Source organism: Mus caroli, chromosome 10 (assembly GCF_900094665.2).
Source record: "Mus caroli chromosome 10, CAROLI_EIJ_v1.1, whole genome shotgun sequence".
Taxonomy (NCBI): domain Eukaryota; kingdom Metazoa; phylum Chordata; class Mammalia; order Rodentia; family Muridae; genus Mus; species Mus caroli.
In genome coordinates this window covers 87752755-87771553 of record NC_034579.1, presented here as the reverse complement: position 1 = coordinate 87771553, position 18799 = coordinate 87752755, and the positions used below count along the sequence as shown (strand labels likewise).

General features: G+C 44.1%; 1 protein-coding gene across 1 annotated transcript in view; it reads right to left on the bottom strand.

Annotated features, from left to right (window-relative positions):
• The window catches only part of Fgd6 (FYVE, RhoGEF and PH domain containing 6), a 107143-nt gene that overhangs the window by 65968 nt on the left and 22376 nt on the right, over positions 1-18799 (bottom strand). The window contains exon 3 of the mRNA XM_021174937.1: positions 1836-1983. Within this exon, the coding sequence (XP_021030596.1) occupies positions 1836-1983 (148 nt within the window). The remainder of the gene's footprint in view (positions 1-1835; positions 1984-18799) is intronic.

Genomic DNA, 18799 nt, shown 5'->3' with positions numbered 1-18799 from the left:
AAACTCCATTCAGTAACACCCCAATATATCCTGGGGGTACTGTGACTAAACTCCATTCAGTAACACCCCAATATATCCTGGGGGTACTGTGACTATGCTTAATTTCCCCCTTCCATAATATCTTTACTCAAAGTGGTATGATTTCATATGCAACATACAGATGTTTCTAGGAAACTAAAAATGAATTTAACACAATGTATTTATTTCCCTATCACACATCCTAAACCTTTATCAACATATGGATAATCTTCTCGTCTCCCAAACACACACACACACACACACACACACACACACACTGGATTATTTTAAGAAAATGATCATTATATTTGTAACAGTGAGATAGTTAATATATTCATTGTTAGTTTGACAGGATTTAGAGTAACACAGGTGACAAACTTCAGGGAACACCTATGAAGGATTGTCCCTGTGCTAGCTAAGTCAACTTGATACCCGCTGGAGTCATCTGAGAGGTGGGAACCTCACTTGAGAAAATGTCTTCATAAGACTGGGCTGCAGGCCATTTTCTTAATTAGTGATTGATGTGGCCCAGCCTTTGGAGGTAGTAGTCTGGGCTAGTAGTCCTGGGTGCTAGAAGAAAGAGGCTGAGCAAACCATGAAGAGCAAGGCATGGCCTCTCCATCAGCAGCCCCTTGCCTCCATCTTGGATCCTGCCTTGGCTTCCATCAGTGGACTGTGATTCAGGATATGTAACTCAAATAAACCCTTTCCTCCCCGAGTTGCTTTTGGTCCTGGCATTTCCTAACAGCAGTAGTAACCCTATGGCAATCCCCATTAGGTTAGCTCACATGGGAAAACCCACCTTCACTGTAGGTGGGCGGCACCATTCCATGGGCTGGAGTCCTGGACTGAATACAAGGGAAGGCAAGCTGGAAGCTAGCACTAGGCATGCCCAGCCTCAAGCTCCCACTGGCATGACTGGTGGGCCCTGAACTGTGAGCCAAAATATACCCCTCTTTCCTTACGTTTGTTTCTTGTCAGGTATTTTGCCACATCTATGTGGGAATTAACCAGTACAAGGGACAATCTTTATTCTGTCCTGAAAAAGACATAATCAAGTACCAGCGAGATAGCTCCGTGGGTGACGACACTCACGGCCAAGCCTGACAACCTGAGACTGAATCTGGAGGCGACACGACAGAAGGAGAGAACCGACTCCAGCCACGTGTATCCTGATACTTCCACTGTGGCTCAAAAGCGTGCTCACTGCAGCAAGCTTCCCCATCTACCCACACACAGTAAGTATATTTTACGTTATTTTTTAAAGATGTCATCAAGCCCCAATGCATATAATTTCCTTCTTTCAAGAAACTTAACAACTCCCCTGGGTGTGGTGGCACAAACCTATACACACACACACACACACACAAACAGACAGACATGCTGGAGAGTTGACGCAGTATTTTTTTAAGAGCACAGGCTAATCTTCCCAAGGACCTGGGTTCAATTCCCAGTACTCACATGGCAGCTCACAGCTGTCTGTAACTCAAACTACTCCAGGGGATTTGAGATAGAAAACACCCACATCCATACATATGCCAAGACCCACATATATACATGCATATATAAAAAGCATGCAGTAAATATTAGTAAAAATAATTTCTCAAAAGTCACCAAATAATCCTTAGGGGAATACAGAGTTGGATACATAGCACTGTAGGTGCAGGAACAAACTTAAACTGGAAAAGCCTCTGCAGACTCTCTCTCTCTCGCTACGGTTGCTGTTGTTGTTTTCCTTTCAGGGAGACAAGCAGCATCCCCATGCAGCAGCAGGCCAAGAAAAACAAAAGCAGAAATAATTAATGACCGAAATCTACCTGTTTATCCTCCAGGGGGTCTGGCTCGCCTTTACTGGACTCGGAGCTGACATCATCTTCATCAGAACTATTGATGACTTCCTCATCAGAAGGCAGGTCACTGAGGCCAAGATGGAGAGCATCCTGCCCCTCCTGGGATGTTCCAGAACTGCATCAAGACAAATGCCCATTAATAAAAAGAAGTGCTGCTGGCTAAACCAAACCGGAAGCAGGTCCCTTATCCTGGCCATGTGAGAGAATGCACCTAAGAGGTTCGGAGGAACTGGAAGGAGCCAGGCAAGCCTAACACTACCTCTCCTTTCTGCCTCAGCTGCTATAAACTCAAATTCACTCTGTGTTTAAAGTTTAACAGCAGTACAAATTCATCATCAGTCTGATGTCAGGACGGTGACTGGAGAGCAAGTTCCCCGGCAGTCTCCAATCTACATCTCCCCTTGTCCTTTCTTTTGAAGGCTGAGTCTGCTGTACTGATTTCTTGTACAAACTAGGAGGACTTACAGTGAGTATACTAGGAGACTTGTTGAGACCTTGGGCCTTGGTATTTAAAACAACAATGAAACAATAAAAACAACAACAAAGTGCAAAATCTATAAACCTCAGGAGGCCCTGCTTAGGTAAGCGGCAGTCAACAGTGCAGGAGTAACATGGAGCGCGTGCCCACCACCCCACCTGCCCACCCTACCTGCCCACCACCCCACCTGTCCACCCCACCTGCCCACCACCCTACCTGCCCACCACACTATCTGCCCACCACCCCGCCTGCCCATCACCCCGCCTGCCCACCACCCTACCTGCCCACCACCCTACCTGCCCACCACCCTAGTTATCCCTGACATGTTCCTGCAGCCTAAGATGTAAGCAGGACAGTAGACTCAGAGGGTCTCCGGCTCCAGCCTCCTACAGAAACTAACAGGTCAGAGCCCAGCCACCTAATTAGGGTATTTGAAACAGCCCTCCAGGTAACTGTGACTCAGCTTCTCCTGGAGCTAGGACAGCACTCCCAGGCCACTTATCTGTTTTTCCCTATCCGCCTGACCTCGCCAAGGTTTGTTAGTGTGTACAGAGAGAGATCTCATGGAGCTAACAGGCACTGCTTCAATCCAATCTGTAAGGGGAATTCCACAGTAAAGTTCCCCAGGCAGATGATGGCAATCCGTCTAGCAAAGGATGTACACGCTCAGAAACAAGATGCTTTAACAAACTGCCTATCCAAGACCAGCCGGGGTGTAACCCCAGCATCTGGGGATTCGAGTAAACAGATGGGCTACAGTGTAAAGCTATCTCAGCAGATAACAAACTGCCTTTTTTGATGTTACTCAAAAATCAGATATTACTTGGAGCATGTGCAGAGTAGAATAGGTAAATCCAGTAGAAGACCCAAAGCAAACTCTCAGGAACCCCCCCCCCCCCCGGCAGAATGGACACATCTGCTTTCCATTCCTGCTGAGGCCCCTTTGCAGGCTACACAGGCAGGTCACTCAGCTGCCACAGCTCCAGACTGTAAGAATTTCTAATGTGAATCTTAAAAGCTAAGGATAAACTTTCTGCGAGGTCCTGATTACACTGTAGAATAACAGACTTGCTCCAGCAGCCATTCCTGCCGTTCACCCACTACACAACAAAGGAACGGGACCTAGGCAAACTGCCAAAAGGAACACCTCCTACCACCAAAGGCTAGGCTTCCTGTTACTCACTGGCTGGGGCCTCTTATCACTGGGCCGGGTGGATGCACACCTTTATCATAGGTGGCCTGGACAGGCAGGAGACTCACATCCTGGGGTGGGAGGGAGGCAGGGATTTTCCAGTCAGATCACTGACAAAATTAGCTGTGTCTGGGATCAGGGACCAGAGCCAGCTTGGCTGGGCTGTTGGCTTTTGGTTTGCGTTGGCAAGAATAAATACAAATAAACAAGGTGTCGAGCAAAGGGCTCCTCCACATAGACAGAAAGAAATATACCTTTACCTTGGGGGGAGGGGGTGGCATGTTGGCTGTGCTGGGAACCAAGGAACAGTCTCTCACTGAGACCACCCCATCTACTTTCCCCTTTTGATTGTCTCCAGAGCCTTGCTACCTCACCCAGCACATGTTACATTTCTGAGCAGTTATCAGCATTATCTGGAAGGTCAGGACCCAGTAGCATGAGAAGTCCTGTCCTAGTGAGGCTTTTCCCATTAGCCCCTCTGGACTTTTCTGGACACATGGATGTCAGGTGACACGTGGTGGAGAACTGGGATACTGATTTTGGTTAAGAGCTGAAAGTGGTCCTCAGTCAAACACTTAAAAGGGCTTTATTAAGAAGACAGATACTTCTTGGCATCTGTTCAGCAATTCCAAGGGAAAACGAGATGCCACACACCTGTAATCCTAGCAGTCAGGAGGCCGAGACATGGGGATCGTGAATTTGAGGCCAAGCTGGACTCTAAAATCAAAGCAGGACACAGCAACAACCAACCAAGCGCCAGGGATGAAGTAAAGTGCAAAGGTCACTCACTAGTTAAGAGCAGGGGAAAGACGCTTTAAACACGAGCATATGGCCGAGTGGCAGAGTGGTCTTTCTTCTAGCATGAACAAGGTCCTGGGTCACTCCCCATCACCACAGCAAGTGACACCAGAACTTCATGAATCCAAGCTTCCCGACATGAAACAGTGGGACACTCAGACTTCCAAAGGCTGCTTACTAAACCTTCCTAGAGTCTCTCTATCCCCTCATCACAAACTGGCCTGTTTGTCTCTTCTGGACCCTAAAGCACCTCACACCAATGGCAACAGGATCCCTAGTTTTCCTCATCAACACGTAAGCACAAGATAACGTGTTTTCAGCTTAATCCCAGCGTGCTGCCTGACACTGAATACCTCGTGTAACTGGCTGTTCTGGAACTTTCTCTGTAGACCAGACTGGCTTCAAATGCAGAGACCCACCTGCTGGCCTTAAAGGTGTCTGTCACCACCTAGCTCCTTTTTAGCATTTTTAAAGGTGCAAGGATGAGGTTGGCTACACAGGATTGAGAGGAAGGATGGATGGACGAGGGAAGAGAAAACAAAATGAAACAAAAAACTAAAGGAAGACTTGAAGGGTCCAAGAAAGTGAGCTCAGTGCAAACAGAGCAGCATCCACGAAGTACACTTAGTCATTAAATTGTTCACTCACATAATCAACTGTAGCTTCCAACCAACCTAGGTAGCTTTAATCATGTGACTGGGGTCCTTCCTGATGCCAGGCCTGCTGTAAGGAACTGGTCTATGCTCGGTATTTCCTTGGAGGTTAACAGCTAACACTGTCCGTTTTGCGGGCTAATGGAACAGGACAGTGTACCTCCCCATCTTCCTGCCCAGTTAGTCCCTATGTAGTGGTAGAAAGAAAGGCTAAGCAAGCTTCGACCACAGCCAGAACACACACTACCTCCCTGGGCCATCCTTTCCAAGTCAGATTGGCTCCTGGAAGGAGACAGATTTCTAGGAAACCAAAAGAAGACAAAGCCAGAAATCAACTCCTACTGATAGGCACAGTTCTTCGATTCTCCTACTGATAGGAACAGTTAGTTCTTCAATTCCAAGTGCCAAGGTCTCTGCAATCACTCTCCAGAGTTAGGTTAGAAAGTTAAAATTTTCCCATGCTGGATTCTCTGTGGACCCTCCACTGGAAAATACGTCAAATGTCACATAAAAACTTTACAGCAACAGTCCTCCTTAGAAAACATTTCATTGACATCCTCTAGGATTTACGCACATAAAGCCTGCAGAGTTGAACCAGAGCTCAACACAGAAACACCATTATTCGGAAATCAATTAGATCTGTGCACAATATTGCTTGTCCTCTGGCCAATATTGGCAGTTTAAAAGATCAGGACAGGAGCTGAAGAGATGGCTCAGAGATTAAGAACACTGACTGTTCTTCCAAAGGTACTGAGTTCAAATCCCAGCAACCACATGGTAGCTCACAACCATCCATAATGAGATCCGTTCCCCTCTTCTGGTGTGTCTAAAGACAGCTACAATGTACTTACATATAACAATAAATAAATCTTGGGGCTGGAGCAAGCGGGGTCAGAGAGAGCAAAGGTCCTGAGTTCAATTCCCAGCAACCACATGATGGCTCAAAACTATCTGTACTGATACAGTGTACTCATATATATAAAATAAACAAATCTTTTGAAAAAAAAGTCAGGACAGCTGAGCAGTGGTGGCACATGCCTTTGATCCCAGCACTTGGGAGGCAGAGGCAGGTGGATTTCTGAGTTCGAGACCAGCCTGATCTACAGAGTGAGTTCCAGGACAGCCAGGGCTACACAGAGAAACCCTGTCTCGAACATACACACACTAAATCAATCAATCAATCAATCAATCAATCAATCAATCAATCAGAACATAGTGTTTCTATCTATGTAGAAGAAAATGAATACACAAAAATATTTCAAAAATGTGCTTTTGACTCACTGATAAGTGGATATTAGCCCAGAAACATAGAGCACCCAAGATACAATTTGCAAAACACAAGAAAATCAAGAAGAGGGAAGATCAATGGGTGGATACTTCATTCCTCCTTAGAATANNGAACAAAATACCCATGAAAGGAGTTACAGAGACAAAGTTTGGAGCTAAGACNAAAGGATGGACTATCCAGAGACTACCCCACCCAGGGATCCATCCCATAATCAGCCACCAAACCCAGACACTATTGCATATGCCAGAAAGATTTTGCTGAAGGGACTCTGTTATAGCTGTCTCATATGAGGCTATGCCAGGGCCTGGCAAATACAGAAGTGGATGCTCACAGTCATCTATAAGATGGAACACAGGGCCCCCAATGGAGAAGCTAGAGAAAGCACCCAAGGAGCTGAAGGGGTCTGCAATCCTATAGGTGGAACAACAATATGAACTAACCAGTACCCTCAGAGCTCATATCTCTAGCTGCATATGTAGCAGAAGATGGCCTAGTCGGCCATCACTGGGAAGAGAGGCCCCTTGGTACTGCAAACTTTATGTGCCCCAGTACAGGGGAATGCCAGGGCCAAGAAGTGGGAGTGGGTGGGTAGGGGAGCAGGGTGGAGGGAGGGTATAGGGAACTTTCGGGATAGCATTTGAAATGTATATAAAGAAAATATCTAATAAAAATTTAAAAAAAGAAAAATGTGCTTTTGAGAATTGAAGATTGCAGCTCAGTTATATGGTCCATGCCTAGCATATGTGAGGCCCGGGATTTGATCCTCAGCAACACACACACACACACTTTTTAAACATACATAAGAACATATGTGTACATATACAAATGCTGACATATGTCCACAGGCTATCCCTAGAAAGTCTCAGGATACACTGATGACTGAAGTTCTGAAGAAAGCATTGTGGTGCATTCTGTTTTTCAGTGATGACAGGGACTGAACCCAGGGCCACAAGCATGATAGGAAAACATTCTGCTATTCTGCTGTATTCCCTACTCATTTTGCTACATTAAAACAAATACAAAAACAAAAACACTGCTATCCACATTCATTATTACTTTACTAAAGACCATACACAAAAGGTTGTAGTAGTACATAGCCTGTAAACTCACGTAGAAGACCAAGGCAGAAGGATGGTGAGTTCAAGTTCTGCCTAGGCTAGAGAGTTCTAGCTTAGCCTATACAGTGAGGCTTTGTCTCAAAACCAAAAGAAACAAAGGAAACAACAACCAAAACCTCAACATGCAAATGAAAGGTAGTTCTAAGCATGAATGCGTGTATGCATGTGTTCCTACACTTCATTTTCTATCCAACCCCCAGGCTTAGAAGTCTGCATATTTTCTGCATAGTAACCTTTAAAAACATTTTTTTTAAAAATCCTATGGTTGTATAACCTACAATCCCGGCACTTGGGAGGGGAAGGCAGGAAGATTAGGCGTCCAGGATCATCCTTATACATGGAGATTCAGAAGTCAGCATGTGCTCGGAGATCCTCTCTCAAACAAAACACACACACACAGACACACACATACAGACACACACCCCCCCCCCAAGCACAGAAATCTTTTAATTCTCAAAATACAAGAATACATAGACTGTGTCTTTCCTTTGGTCTGTAGGGGGCTTGTTTGGCATAAGTCTCTCAATAATGGACAAGCCGCACATGCTAGGCAAGCACTGTACAACTGAGCTACATCACCAGCTCTCAAGAACAAAGGTTAGCCAGTTGATGGCTTCAAAAACCACAGCACCAGAGGTCAGTAGCTGGGGCCAAAGAGTGACTATTAAACTGGTGGCCTGCCTGCCTATGCCAAGGTGGACAGACGGTGTGGGATGTCTCCATGACGCTCCATCTATCTCACTGGGGAGCTCCCTGGCCTGTAAATAAGGATCAGTTCTGGCTCCGGTTCACCCCCAGTAGATGATGAAGGAACTCCAGGCTGAGCACAGTCCAATATCTTGCTCCCCACCCCCAGCCTAGCTGGGAGGCAGCCAGGTCAGGTCTGTGCTGTTTCTAGCCTAGAAGTGAAAAGAATTCTATAAAAGTCTACACCAAAACAAGTACTGAGCTAAAATAGCGACCTCATATCAGCAACTTTGCTGTTTTCAGGTTTGGAAGGCTTGGAGGAATGATTCCTTAAAATAAACTTCCTGCAGTGCAGACTGCAACCTTTCTGTTAATGCCAACAGAAAACCCTTCTACTGATCAGAAAGCTGCCACCAATAAAATAGAGCAGGTGTCTAATCTAGTTTATTAGCATACCAAAAACTGTTGTTTCTTTTTTTTTTTTTTTCCTTTTTTTTTTTTTTTTTGGTTTCTTGAGACAGGGTTTCTATGTGTAGTCCTGGCTGTCCTGGAACTCACTTCATAGACCAGGCTGGCCTCGAACTAAGAAATCTGCCTGCCTCTGCCTCCCAAGTGCTGGGATCAAAGCTGTATACCACCACTGCCTCTTTTCTTTTTTAGAGATCTATTTACTTATGTACAGGGGTATTTTTGTCTGTACATACATGTGCACACCAGAAAAGGGCATTGGAATTTGTGGGACTACAGTTACAGATGGTTGTAAGCTGCTATGTGAGTGATGGGAATTGAACTCAGAACCTCTGGAAGAGCAGCCAGTGCTCTTAACCATTGAGCATCTCTCCAGGCCCTATCATGTGTCTGTTATTGAAAACTGAAAAGGTTCTAGGTATTGTGGACCCACTATCATTTTTTCCTTTACTTCTTCATGGCAGAATATGCATTTATTTAGAACTAGCCCAAAAAAGAGCCACTAGAAACAATGAGCCTGAGATGACCACATAAGGTCACTTCCTATTTGCAAATCCATGCTCGTGTATTTATACATATACATAAACCTTACTGATATATAGACAGGACTTAAAATAAGGCAACTATAGCCTTTACTTCTATTAAAAAGAACAATTTGATAGCCTGTTAAGTATCTATTATTCATCATTCTGGAGGCTAAGTAAAGACAATCCAGTAGGATTGGTTAAAATATTCAAACTATCAACTATCTTATTCTTTCTCTTTATTTTCATTTATAAATGTGGCCTTCCTAAACAAATGAAAAGGATTTAGGATACGCATAGTAAAGGGACCATTGTCTTAAAAAGAAAGTAAGGACTCCAAATGCAACTTAGAGGTAAGAATCCTTACCTACCATGTACAAGGCTCTGTGATCTATCCCTAGCAGCAGATCAGCAAAGCCAAATGAGAGGGAGGATGGAAGGAGGGAGAGGAGGAGGGAAAGGAGAGGGGATTAGAAACAAAGAACCAAGAAAAGGGAGGGAGATGGAGTGGCATACTTTAGGTAACATGTTACAGGAGACACTATGGCTCTAGACACTCAGTACCCTGTGCAGGCTGCTGCGGTCAGGGAGTGTGAAAGGGCTCAGTGTGAGGAATGGCTCCAGCAAGTCATCCAGAATGCCGGAAGGCTGGGGACGGTGCACATAAAGGCCCTAAGGTGGTCTGGATGACACAGAGAGTGACCTGAACAAAGAGGAGGTGGGGGAAGAACGGGGTGGGCACTTCTGCTGCTAACAGTAGCTGCCTGGCAGGGAGGGAAGGCAGAACAGACACCCACCTATCCCCAGCCCCCAGGAGCACTGGGAATCCAGACCTCACTCTCCCTGCTGCTTTGCCAAGATCTCACATTCAGCAAGGAGCCAGCAGCCGGGCCAGCCAGGAGGTGAGAGTTATCCAAAAATGGGTAGCTCCTCCCAGGGTGACGACTTGTCCTGTGTCACTTGTGTGTGCCACGCTGCTTCCTCCAATGCCATGTCATCTCAAGCCTAATCCATCCCAGTGGCCACTGTGGAGGTGATGAGACTTTGGAAAAATGTGACTATGTGTCATACTTTTGATTGTGACTTGGTACAAACCACTGCATTAGCATAAGGACACAAGGAAGACCCAATTTCTGCCTTGAGATCGGGGGTAAGTGAATGGGCCTGAGTGGCTAACCCCAAACTCTCCTCTAATCTTTGTCTTACTGGAGGTCCTCAGACAAACCCAAACAGCCACAGTATCCACCTGTATAGGGAATTACTCGAATAAACCAGCCATAATAAACCTGCTGTAGGAACCAAGGGGTATTCCACCTTCTTGAGATACAGTGCCTGCCTTCCATAGTTCATAGGGATTCATCTTATTCTCTGGTAGTGTTGCAGGAGAGCTGGAGTCCTCTCTCCAGCTATGAATGTATGTTGACCTTTAGTGGGTGCAGAACTTTGTGTGTTCAGCCAAAGCCATGATCCTAGAACAAGAATTCCTCCCTCACTAACAAGGTAGAGAAGACTCAACTAAAATGACCAGCAGAGACTGTCATCCTCCAGGACCCTGAGGTGCACAAGCAGGTGCACTGGGCTTTTCTAAATAAATGACCCTGAACAACCACATTGAGGGCTATCTAAAGTTCGCTTTGCATATGCCTGACTATATTTTATAAAGATACCTAAACAGTTGCTTGATAAATCCAAGTGATACGCAGGCTAAAGACATTGAGGTAATGTTGCAGTAATGTGGCATGTTCCATGTTATAGCATGTTAACTGTCACATTACACACAGACCTCCCTATAAGAAAGCATGAGGGTAGTAAAAGCAAACAGTCGTTAAACACAAAGGGTGTCTGTTTTCTCTCCCAGATTTTATACAGATCTGCTAAGTGTCTCAGTTCCTAACAGAAACGACAACCCTACCTAAAACTTCCCTCTAAGGAAAAGGATAGTAAGCAGCTTGGGAGCCTGTAAGAAGGTGATGTGGGACAGGGTTAAATTGTTACTCATGATTAAATTTAGCTCACTTCCTTATTCACAGATACCTATGAACAATTCCAGCACTCATTTCCCTTCCATATGTAAAAGTCAGAAAAGATCTCTCTTAAATGTCTACTACTCTACAACAGCAATGGATCAATAACGCCAGAGATCCAAATAGAACATTCTTTCTCAGAGTGCCCTGGAGACACAGTCCTATTTTCTCAAAGCCAGAGGATCTAACGGGAGTCGGGCAGATGTTTTCCTCCACTCCCTCACTTTTATTCAGCACTGAGGAATGAACCCAGGGCTTCGCCCACGTGGGATAAGTGTTCCACCACTAACATACCACCAGCCTTTTTTCACCTACTCTTTGGTCTAAGAACAGAGTCCTGTGATGTAGCCTGGGATTCTCAAACTCACAATCCTCTTGTGTCATACTTCTTAAAACAGGAATTATAGCAAGGTGCTAGCACACTAGACGTTCACCACTCCCTCAATCCCACATATCAGGGTGCCTCCCACTAGCTATACTGTTGACTAATTGTATTTATTTTTAGAATCTTTGAGAACCACCCCCTCAAAAAAAAAAACAACAGTTAAAGCAAACTATGATAACATCTTTTAAAACCAGAGTCAGGGAAAATGTACAAGAAGGAAAAATAACCATCTACATAAGAAGGGGGAGATACAGGTTCACTCTGAATAGGACCCCAAGTACTTCTCGATAACATCAAACATGTCTAGGAGCAAAGGAGAGGCTGTCCTCCACAGAGAAGGAGAACGCTCTTAGTCCAAGAGACTAGTGTTTGAAGCAAGGGCCCCCCTCTCATTTGTCTGTATGTAACTGGTTAGCTACTTAAGCTTTTTAATTACATGTTCCTTTCAACCATAAAATGGAAAGAATACCACCTGCTATTAAAGTTAAATGAAATAATGATAGCATGTCTATTATATCCAGCAGATAAGAAATAAATACGATTTAAACTGATCTTTAGGGTCTGAGCAGGTAAGAGTCGGTCTCAGCCTTCATCAAAGACACTTCTTTCTGCAGCATATGGAAACCATTACAGAAAGCCACAAGCAATACCCATGCAGAGTTGTGGAGCCTAGTCCCAAGCAACACATCTACAGCCTAACTAAGGCCCAGGGATCACAGAGGAAGAGGAGTGGAAAGATGGTAAGAGCCCGAGGAACAGGGAGCTGGCTGTAAGACTGTGACTCCTAGGAAAGTCTGGAGCTACAGCCATGAAGCCTCACCACATGACTTCTGAAACAGGAGCTGAATCATGACAGAGGAGGACAGTGGCTCACAGAGCCTCAACCCTACACAAAGGAGTCCAGGCAGCTAAGGACTGCTGAGAGCAAAACAGTCCTCCCCAGGGCAAGACCACATCAACTGCTTACACAATACCAAAGAGCAGCTCTGAAAACATACATACAGTGGCATTGTAAAGACTGACTGTGTTGTACTTATGTATTTAGGAATGCAGATGTGTGTGTGTGTGTGTGTGTGTGTGTGTGTGTGAGAGAGAGAGAGAGAGAGAGAGAGAGAGAGAGAGAGAGTGAGAGAGAGAGAGAGAGAGAGAGAAATAATTATTGAAAAAGAGAGGTCATAAATGTGAAAGAGACCAAGAAGGGGCATATGTGAGGGTTTGAGGAGAAAAATGCAACAACAACAAACAAAGCAACAATAACAACAACAAAGGAGGGGCTGGAGATATAAAATGGGTTAAGAACACTTGCTACTCTTGCAGAGGACCCGGGTTCAATTCCTAGCACCCACGACTGTCCATACTACAGTTCCTGGGGATTCAATGCCTCTTTTAACTTCTTCAGGAGCCAGTCATGCACACAGACCACAGACATACATGCAACCAAAACACTCAATCACACAAAATAAAATAACTCTAAAAAGTATTTTTTAAAAAGGCAAAACAAAACAAAAGTCATCAGAAGAGAAAGACATTAGGGTTTATCAAGTAGATAAAATGGCCAGAGCCTAGATCTGCTCTTTTTTACCCCTAGTAAATCCAGAATTTGATACAAACCTCACCTATGTATTGCATGACTGAATTAGACTTAATCCTAGCATCTGAGTACTGGTACAGTATAGTACAGTTAGGTTTATTCACCTGCCACTTATTTTATAAAGCCTACATTAAGATTTTTGTTTGGTTGGTTGGTTTTGGTTTTTGTGATGCAGAGTCTATTAGACCAGGCTAAGCTCAAAATGACAGTCCCACCTCCGTCTCCTGATTGCTGTGCACTGCCACGTTTGGCTTGCTAAGTATTCTTTCAAAGGGTGAAAATCCTTTCAAACGGTGGGGGAAAAAAAGGACTATCTGACATGTGAAAATGCTATACTATATCAGACTTTTAATTCTGAAATGCAGTCTCTGAGGCTTTTTCCACTTTAATGAAATAAGGGCATTTCGCTTCCTATTGCAAAATGAAGTTTATGTTATCAAAGGAATGTGCCTACAAATCAAAGTTTTATTGGAACTAAGAATGCTCGTTTTTGTACAGTTTTGCACAGGTATAGTTGGATAGGTGCAAGAGGAAAGTTATGGCCTGTCAACTATAAAATAATTCCCACTGTCCTTTTAAGGGAAAGGATTGCTAGGCTGCCATATAATTACATCTGCTCCGAACCAAAACTACTGGTGTTTGGGTCTCAGCCTCCACTTACTGGTTTCATGGAATTTTGGTAAGTCTTTAACTTATCTGTGCTTCAGTTGTTCTCATTCATAAACTGAGACAATAGTGGGCCTACCTGCCAGAACTCTGTGAGGAATCAACATAAGTAATTCACAAACAATGCTTTTGTACAGAGAGCTAGCCTGCCTGTCCTTTCATCCTCTCCCACATAGCATTATCTGTAATATTAAAGGGAAAAACATGATTGTTACAGACACTTAACATCCAGAAGCAGACAGACGATTACTTCAGAAGAGCCTCTGTATTATCAGTCATGGGAAACTGCTCACCTCCCGCCTAAGCATCCGGATCAAGAACTCCTTGCTACTCTGAAGTCCGGGGAGCCTCGCAGCACATCCCTGGGGCTCCCTGCTTAGTTTTGATGCTTCTGGGTTGCTTCTTACTCATACATAAACCCCTCAAGCTCTGCATTAGACTGTCTCTTCTTTCTAAAGGAATTTTAGTCACTTTACATTGGCTCATTTGGTGACAGTCCACCATTTCATAAGCACACTCTTTGTCTCTCTCTCTCTCTCTCTCTCTCTCTAGTAATAATCACTTTGAGGCATGCTAACAGCAGCGAAGGCCTAAGGCGGACATGAACAACATCCCATGATTGCAACAAAGTTGCTGATTTCCTTCCCAATGTGAGCATTTTACAGAGTGCCCTTGTTCCTTCTAAAAACAGTGGAGAAGTCAAGGGATAATGAGCAGCCAGAAGCACTGGCCATGCATCTATGCCTGTGGCACGCACTGCTCTCCCTGATTACAAGCAGCCAGTGGGTCAGGCTTTGAGTTGGACACAGACCTAGGCAGAGGAAGATGGGGCTCTGATCTTGCTAAGCCAGCCTGTCTCTCTTTCCCTGTTCATCAAACAATAGACTCCCAGAGATAGTGTGAGGCCTCCTAAACTTTCCATTAGTGCTAAAACTTTCCATAGTGAAGAGAAAAACAAACCAACAGTCAAACAAAAACAGTTAAAGAAAAGAAGGGGAAATGAAGAGAATCTTTACCTTTTGTTTTATAAATTTTAAAAGTTCTATATAATTTTTACAATTAAACTAACACAGAGTTTCAGCGTCCCCATTCTTCCTGCCAAGTTTACTAGTCTCAATTACTTTAAATATTTCTCATTAACATTTTCTTTTTAAATATTTGTTAAGGAAAGATCAAAGGCAGAACAGATTGAAGACAGGTATTCCCATTTGATCTCCCTCATAAATGAGAAAAAAAAAAAAAAAAAACCCAACCAACCAATCAGACCGTGTTGCCATGGTCTGATAAAGCCACAGCAATAGTTTTTTCTGCATAGTGACAGTCTCTAAAGGAACTCTTCTAGTACCCTAGATCTCTTCTATCTCAGACAAGAGCAAGGATCAACCCTTTGTATTCTGCAAGGTAAATGGAAGGAAGAAGAAATGCTTGCACTAGAGCATCAGATGATAGATATGGTAACAGAAACAGCACCAGCTCCTTCAGGCTGAATTCCTAAACACGGGGTTGACTGATGGCGTCCACCTGGGGGGCTCCAGCAGAGTAGCCAACAGAAATCCTTATTGGGACAAGATTTCAGCCGGCACACAGGGGACACATGCACTTGGAGAGTGCTGACGACAGGTTCACAAACACTTTTCCGTTTTGAGCAGGCTCTGTAAGAACGAGTGTTTCGAGAACTGCTACCTTGTTCGCCTGCTTCCTGATAGGTCTTCCTAGATGGCACAGATTGCCTCCACGTGTGACAACACCCACCTGGCTTAGCACGCTACAGGTTATCAACCCAATACAGTGACACACAAAAAAGCAGCTGAGATCTCTTTTTAGACTCTTATTGTGTGAAAGAATTAACACTTAACCAGGGAACGACTACAGATCAAAGCACAACTAAAAAAAAAAAAATTCTAGCATCAGACAAGCTTATTTTTTTAATATTTAAATTCTGTCCTATTAAAAGATTGTATGTATGTCAATGAGTTCTAATCCATTTCTTTAAGTCTCAGAAAGCTTTTGCCCTTCTGCGTTCTCTTTTATGTTCTTCACTAAACATCAGGGCCAATTTTCTTTGCACACTGCCTATTTGAAAGGGGAGAGGAGGACGTCTTCTTAGGCAGCCTCAGCTTCCCTGGAACCCTTGATCCTCCCACCTACCCCTCTTGCTCTACTTTGCAACTCATTTTTATGAAACAAAAATTTTTCGTGTTTTTTTGAAACAGGGTCTTTAGCGAAGGCTGGTCGAGAACTTACTCTGCAGCCCAAGAACTAGAAAGAACACCCAAGATGTTAAGAGCAAAGTTGTTGCAATGGTTCTTTTAGTTGTTACCTTGACACAATCTAGAATCACTGGAAAGAGAGCCTTAAGAAGGGATGTCTATCTACATCAGGCTATGAGCACTTTTGTTGGGGGTCGTCTTAATTATCTTAATTGATGTGGGAGGGCCCAGCCTAAAAGTGGGCAGGACCGTTCCCTGAGTTTGGTTCCTAAACTATATAAATATGGAAAGAAAGCTGAATACAAGCATGCAGCACATTCATTGCTTTACTCTTGATTACACTATATATATGTGTGTGTGTGTGTGTGTGTACATATATATATGTATACACACACATAGATAGATAGATAGATAGATAGATAGATAGATAGATAGAGATAGATTTCACCAGGACATCTTGGTAAACTTGTAGCTAACTCCAAAACAATCTATGTAGGTCGTCTAGATTTTTTTTCACTTCTATTCTTAGTCTATGGAAGACACAGACAGTTCTTTTATTTAAAATGAACTGCTTCAATCTTTAGATTTGTTTCTTTAATTTTTGTTTTGTCAGGGTTACAGTTGCACTTTCTGAGTAGTACATGACAGATCCCCTGAGGTCTGTCCTGGTTTTGTTTGCTTGATTTGTTTGTTTGTTTGTTTGTTTGTCAGCTTGCCACCTGCTAGAGTACCCTGAGAACAGCAACCTCAACTGAGAAAATGCTTCCACTAGACTGGCCTTTAGGCAGATCTGGGGGCATTTTCTTGACCAGTGGTTGATATGGAGGGCTCATCTCACTGAGGATGGGGACCCCCTGGAAGCATAGTCCTGAGTTATGTAAGAAAGCACACTGAGCTAGCCCTGAGGAGCAAGGCAGTAAGCAGCACTCCGCCATGGCTTCTGTTTCGTTCCTATCTCCATATCCTTGCCCCGGCTTCCCTCTGTAATGAAATGGGACCTGAGAGTTACACAGTGGAGTAAGCCCTTTCCTCCCTTTCCTACATTGCTTTTGGTCACATGCATTATCACAACAACAGAAAAGAAAGGAGCACAAGGGCTACATGAGACAATGTTAAAACTGTTCTTCTGGTGTGGGAATTTAGATCAAGATGGCTTCCTTCTGGGGTGCTGGGGAAGAAAAATAGCGGGGTGTGCAAACCCAGTAGCTTCTTGTTTAACCATCCCACAGTACAGTCAGATGTTCCTTATGAACTAGCTCACTCTCTTCGCCACAGAAACACACTTTTAGCTGACAGCAGTAATTCTCCCAATCGATGTAACTGCCTTCCAAAATTAACAGATGTTTCCTGTGCATTCTGGAAGCCAGGTCGGTGGGACACTTAGTATACTCAAAACTGCAGCTAGACTCTGACCTCACACAAATAAAACAGTGTTTAACATCACTACTGTTTGCACAGATGTAATCACCTCATGTGTGCCAGTACCAGCTGGGGCAACTGGGCACAGGTGCTTGTAATGTCTCAGGGTTGATTCTCCCATGTTTGTGGCTGGAGAGGGAGATCAACGAAGCTTACAAAAGAATTGTAAGTTAGTGCCGTATAACTCTTAAACACCTTGGAACAGGGCATCGTGTACTGCTTGGTATATAGTAAAAGTACAGTAAACACTATGCTAAATAATATGCTACAAGAGAGAGCAAAGACACAGAGAGACAGGAATGTATGGCCACATCCATTCCTTCAATTAGCACTCACTAAGTGTCTCCTATCTGCCAAGACCCATTTTCCAACCACTAGTGACAGAGCGCATCTCCCAAGGTCACGAAAGCCATGCTCTACAAGAGACACAGTCATGCACAGATAAAGCCCGGCTAGGACCCGGAAATGGCAGAAAGAAAAAAAACGAAACTAGCTAGATGGATAGAAAGAAAAAGTATGTGTAGGAGTGGATCTGTTCCTCTTCCTGGGTCAGAAGAGGAAGGGCCAAGGGTGTGAGTCAGTGAGCCAAGCACTTGCCTGGCAGGCACGAGGCCCTGGGTTTACCATGCAGCACTGGACAAAACTGGGTGTGGTAGCCCAGCCCTGTCACTGCAGGTCTTGGGAGGTGAAGGTAAGAGAAGCTCAGGCTGAAGTCATCCTCTGGCATACAGTAAGGCTGGGGCCAACCTAGTCTACATGATATCCTGTCTAATAAGAAATGGCAGAGTAAGCCCCAGTGCATACTAAAGGCTGGCACTGAGTGAAGCCTGGCAATGAGTGAAGCCTGGCACTGAGTGAAGCCTAGAAGGGTAGGAAATAATGTCTGGGTAAGGAGTTTATTGGGCAGTGTAACGAGGCTGTAAGCATTACAAAGGGAACGGGCATGCATGGTCAGTAGAAGGAAGTAGTAAGACCAGAAGCCTGAAAGGCTGACAGTGGCCAGGCACAAAAGGTCTTAAAAACTTGCGGTGCCAATGAGGTTTAATAACAGAATAAGTCTTAAAAAGCATGATGGGCTGAGCTGCATAAACTAATTATAGAAACCATTTCCTCAAAAATAATAACACATATAACAAACCAACCCCTCTCAGCACATACACACACACAGACACACACACACAGGGGAGGGGGAAACAGGCGTGGGGGGCAGAGGACAGCTTGGGATATACCTTAATGGTCAGCATCTGTTTAGTATAAGTGAGGCCTGGGGTTTTTACCCCAGCACCACAAAAAAAAAAAAAAAAAAAAAAAAAAAAAAAAAAAAAAAAAAAAAAAAAAAAAAGTGACTTCATCTAACTGTATATACAGATGACAAACAGGACAGTGAAAGAGTAGTCAGCATCATTAGCCACCAAATTAAAAGTGCAATA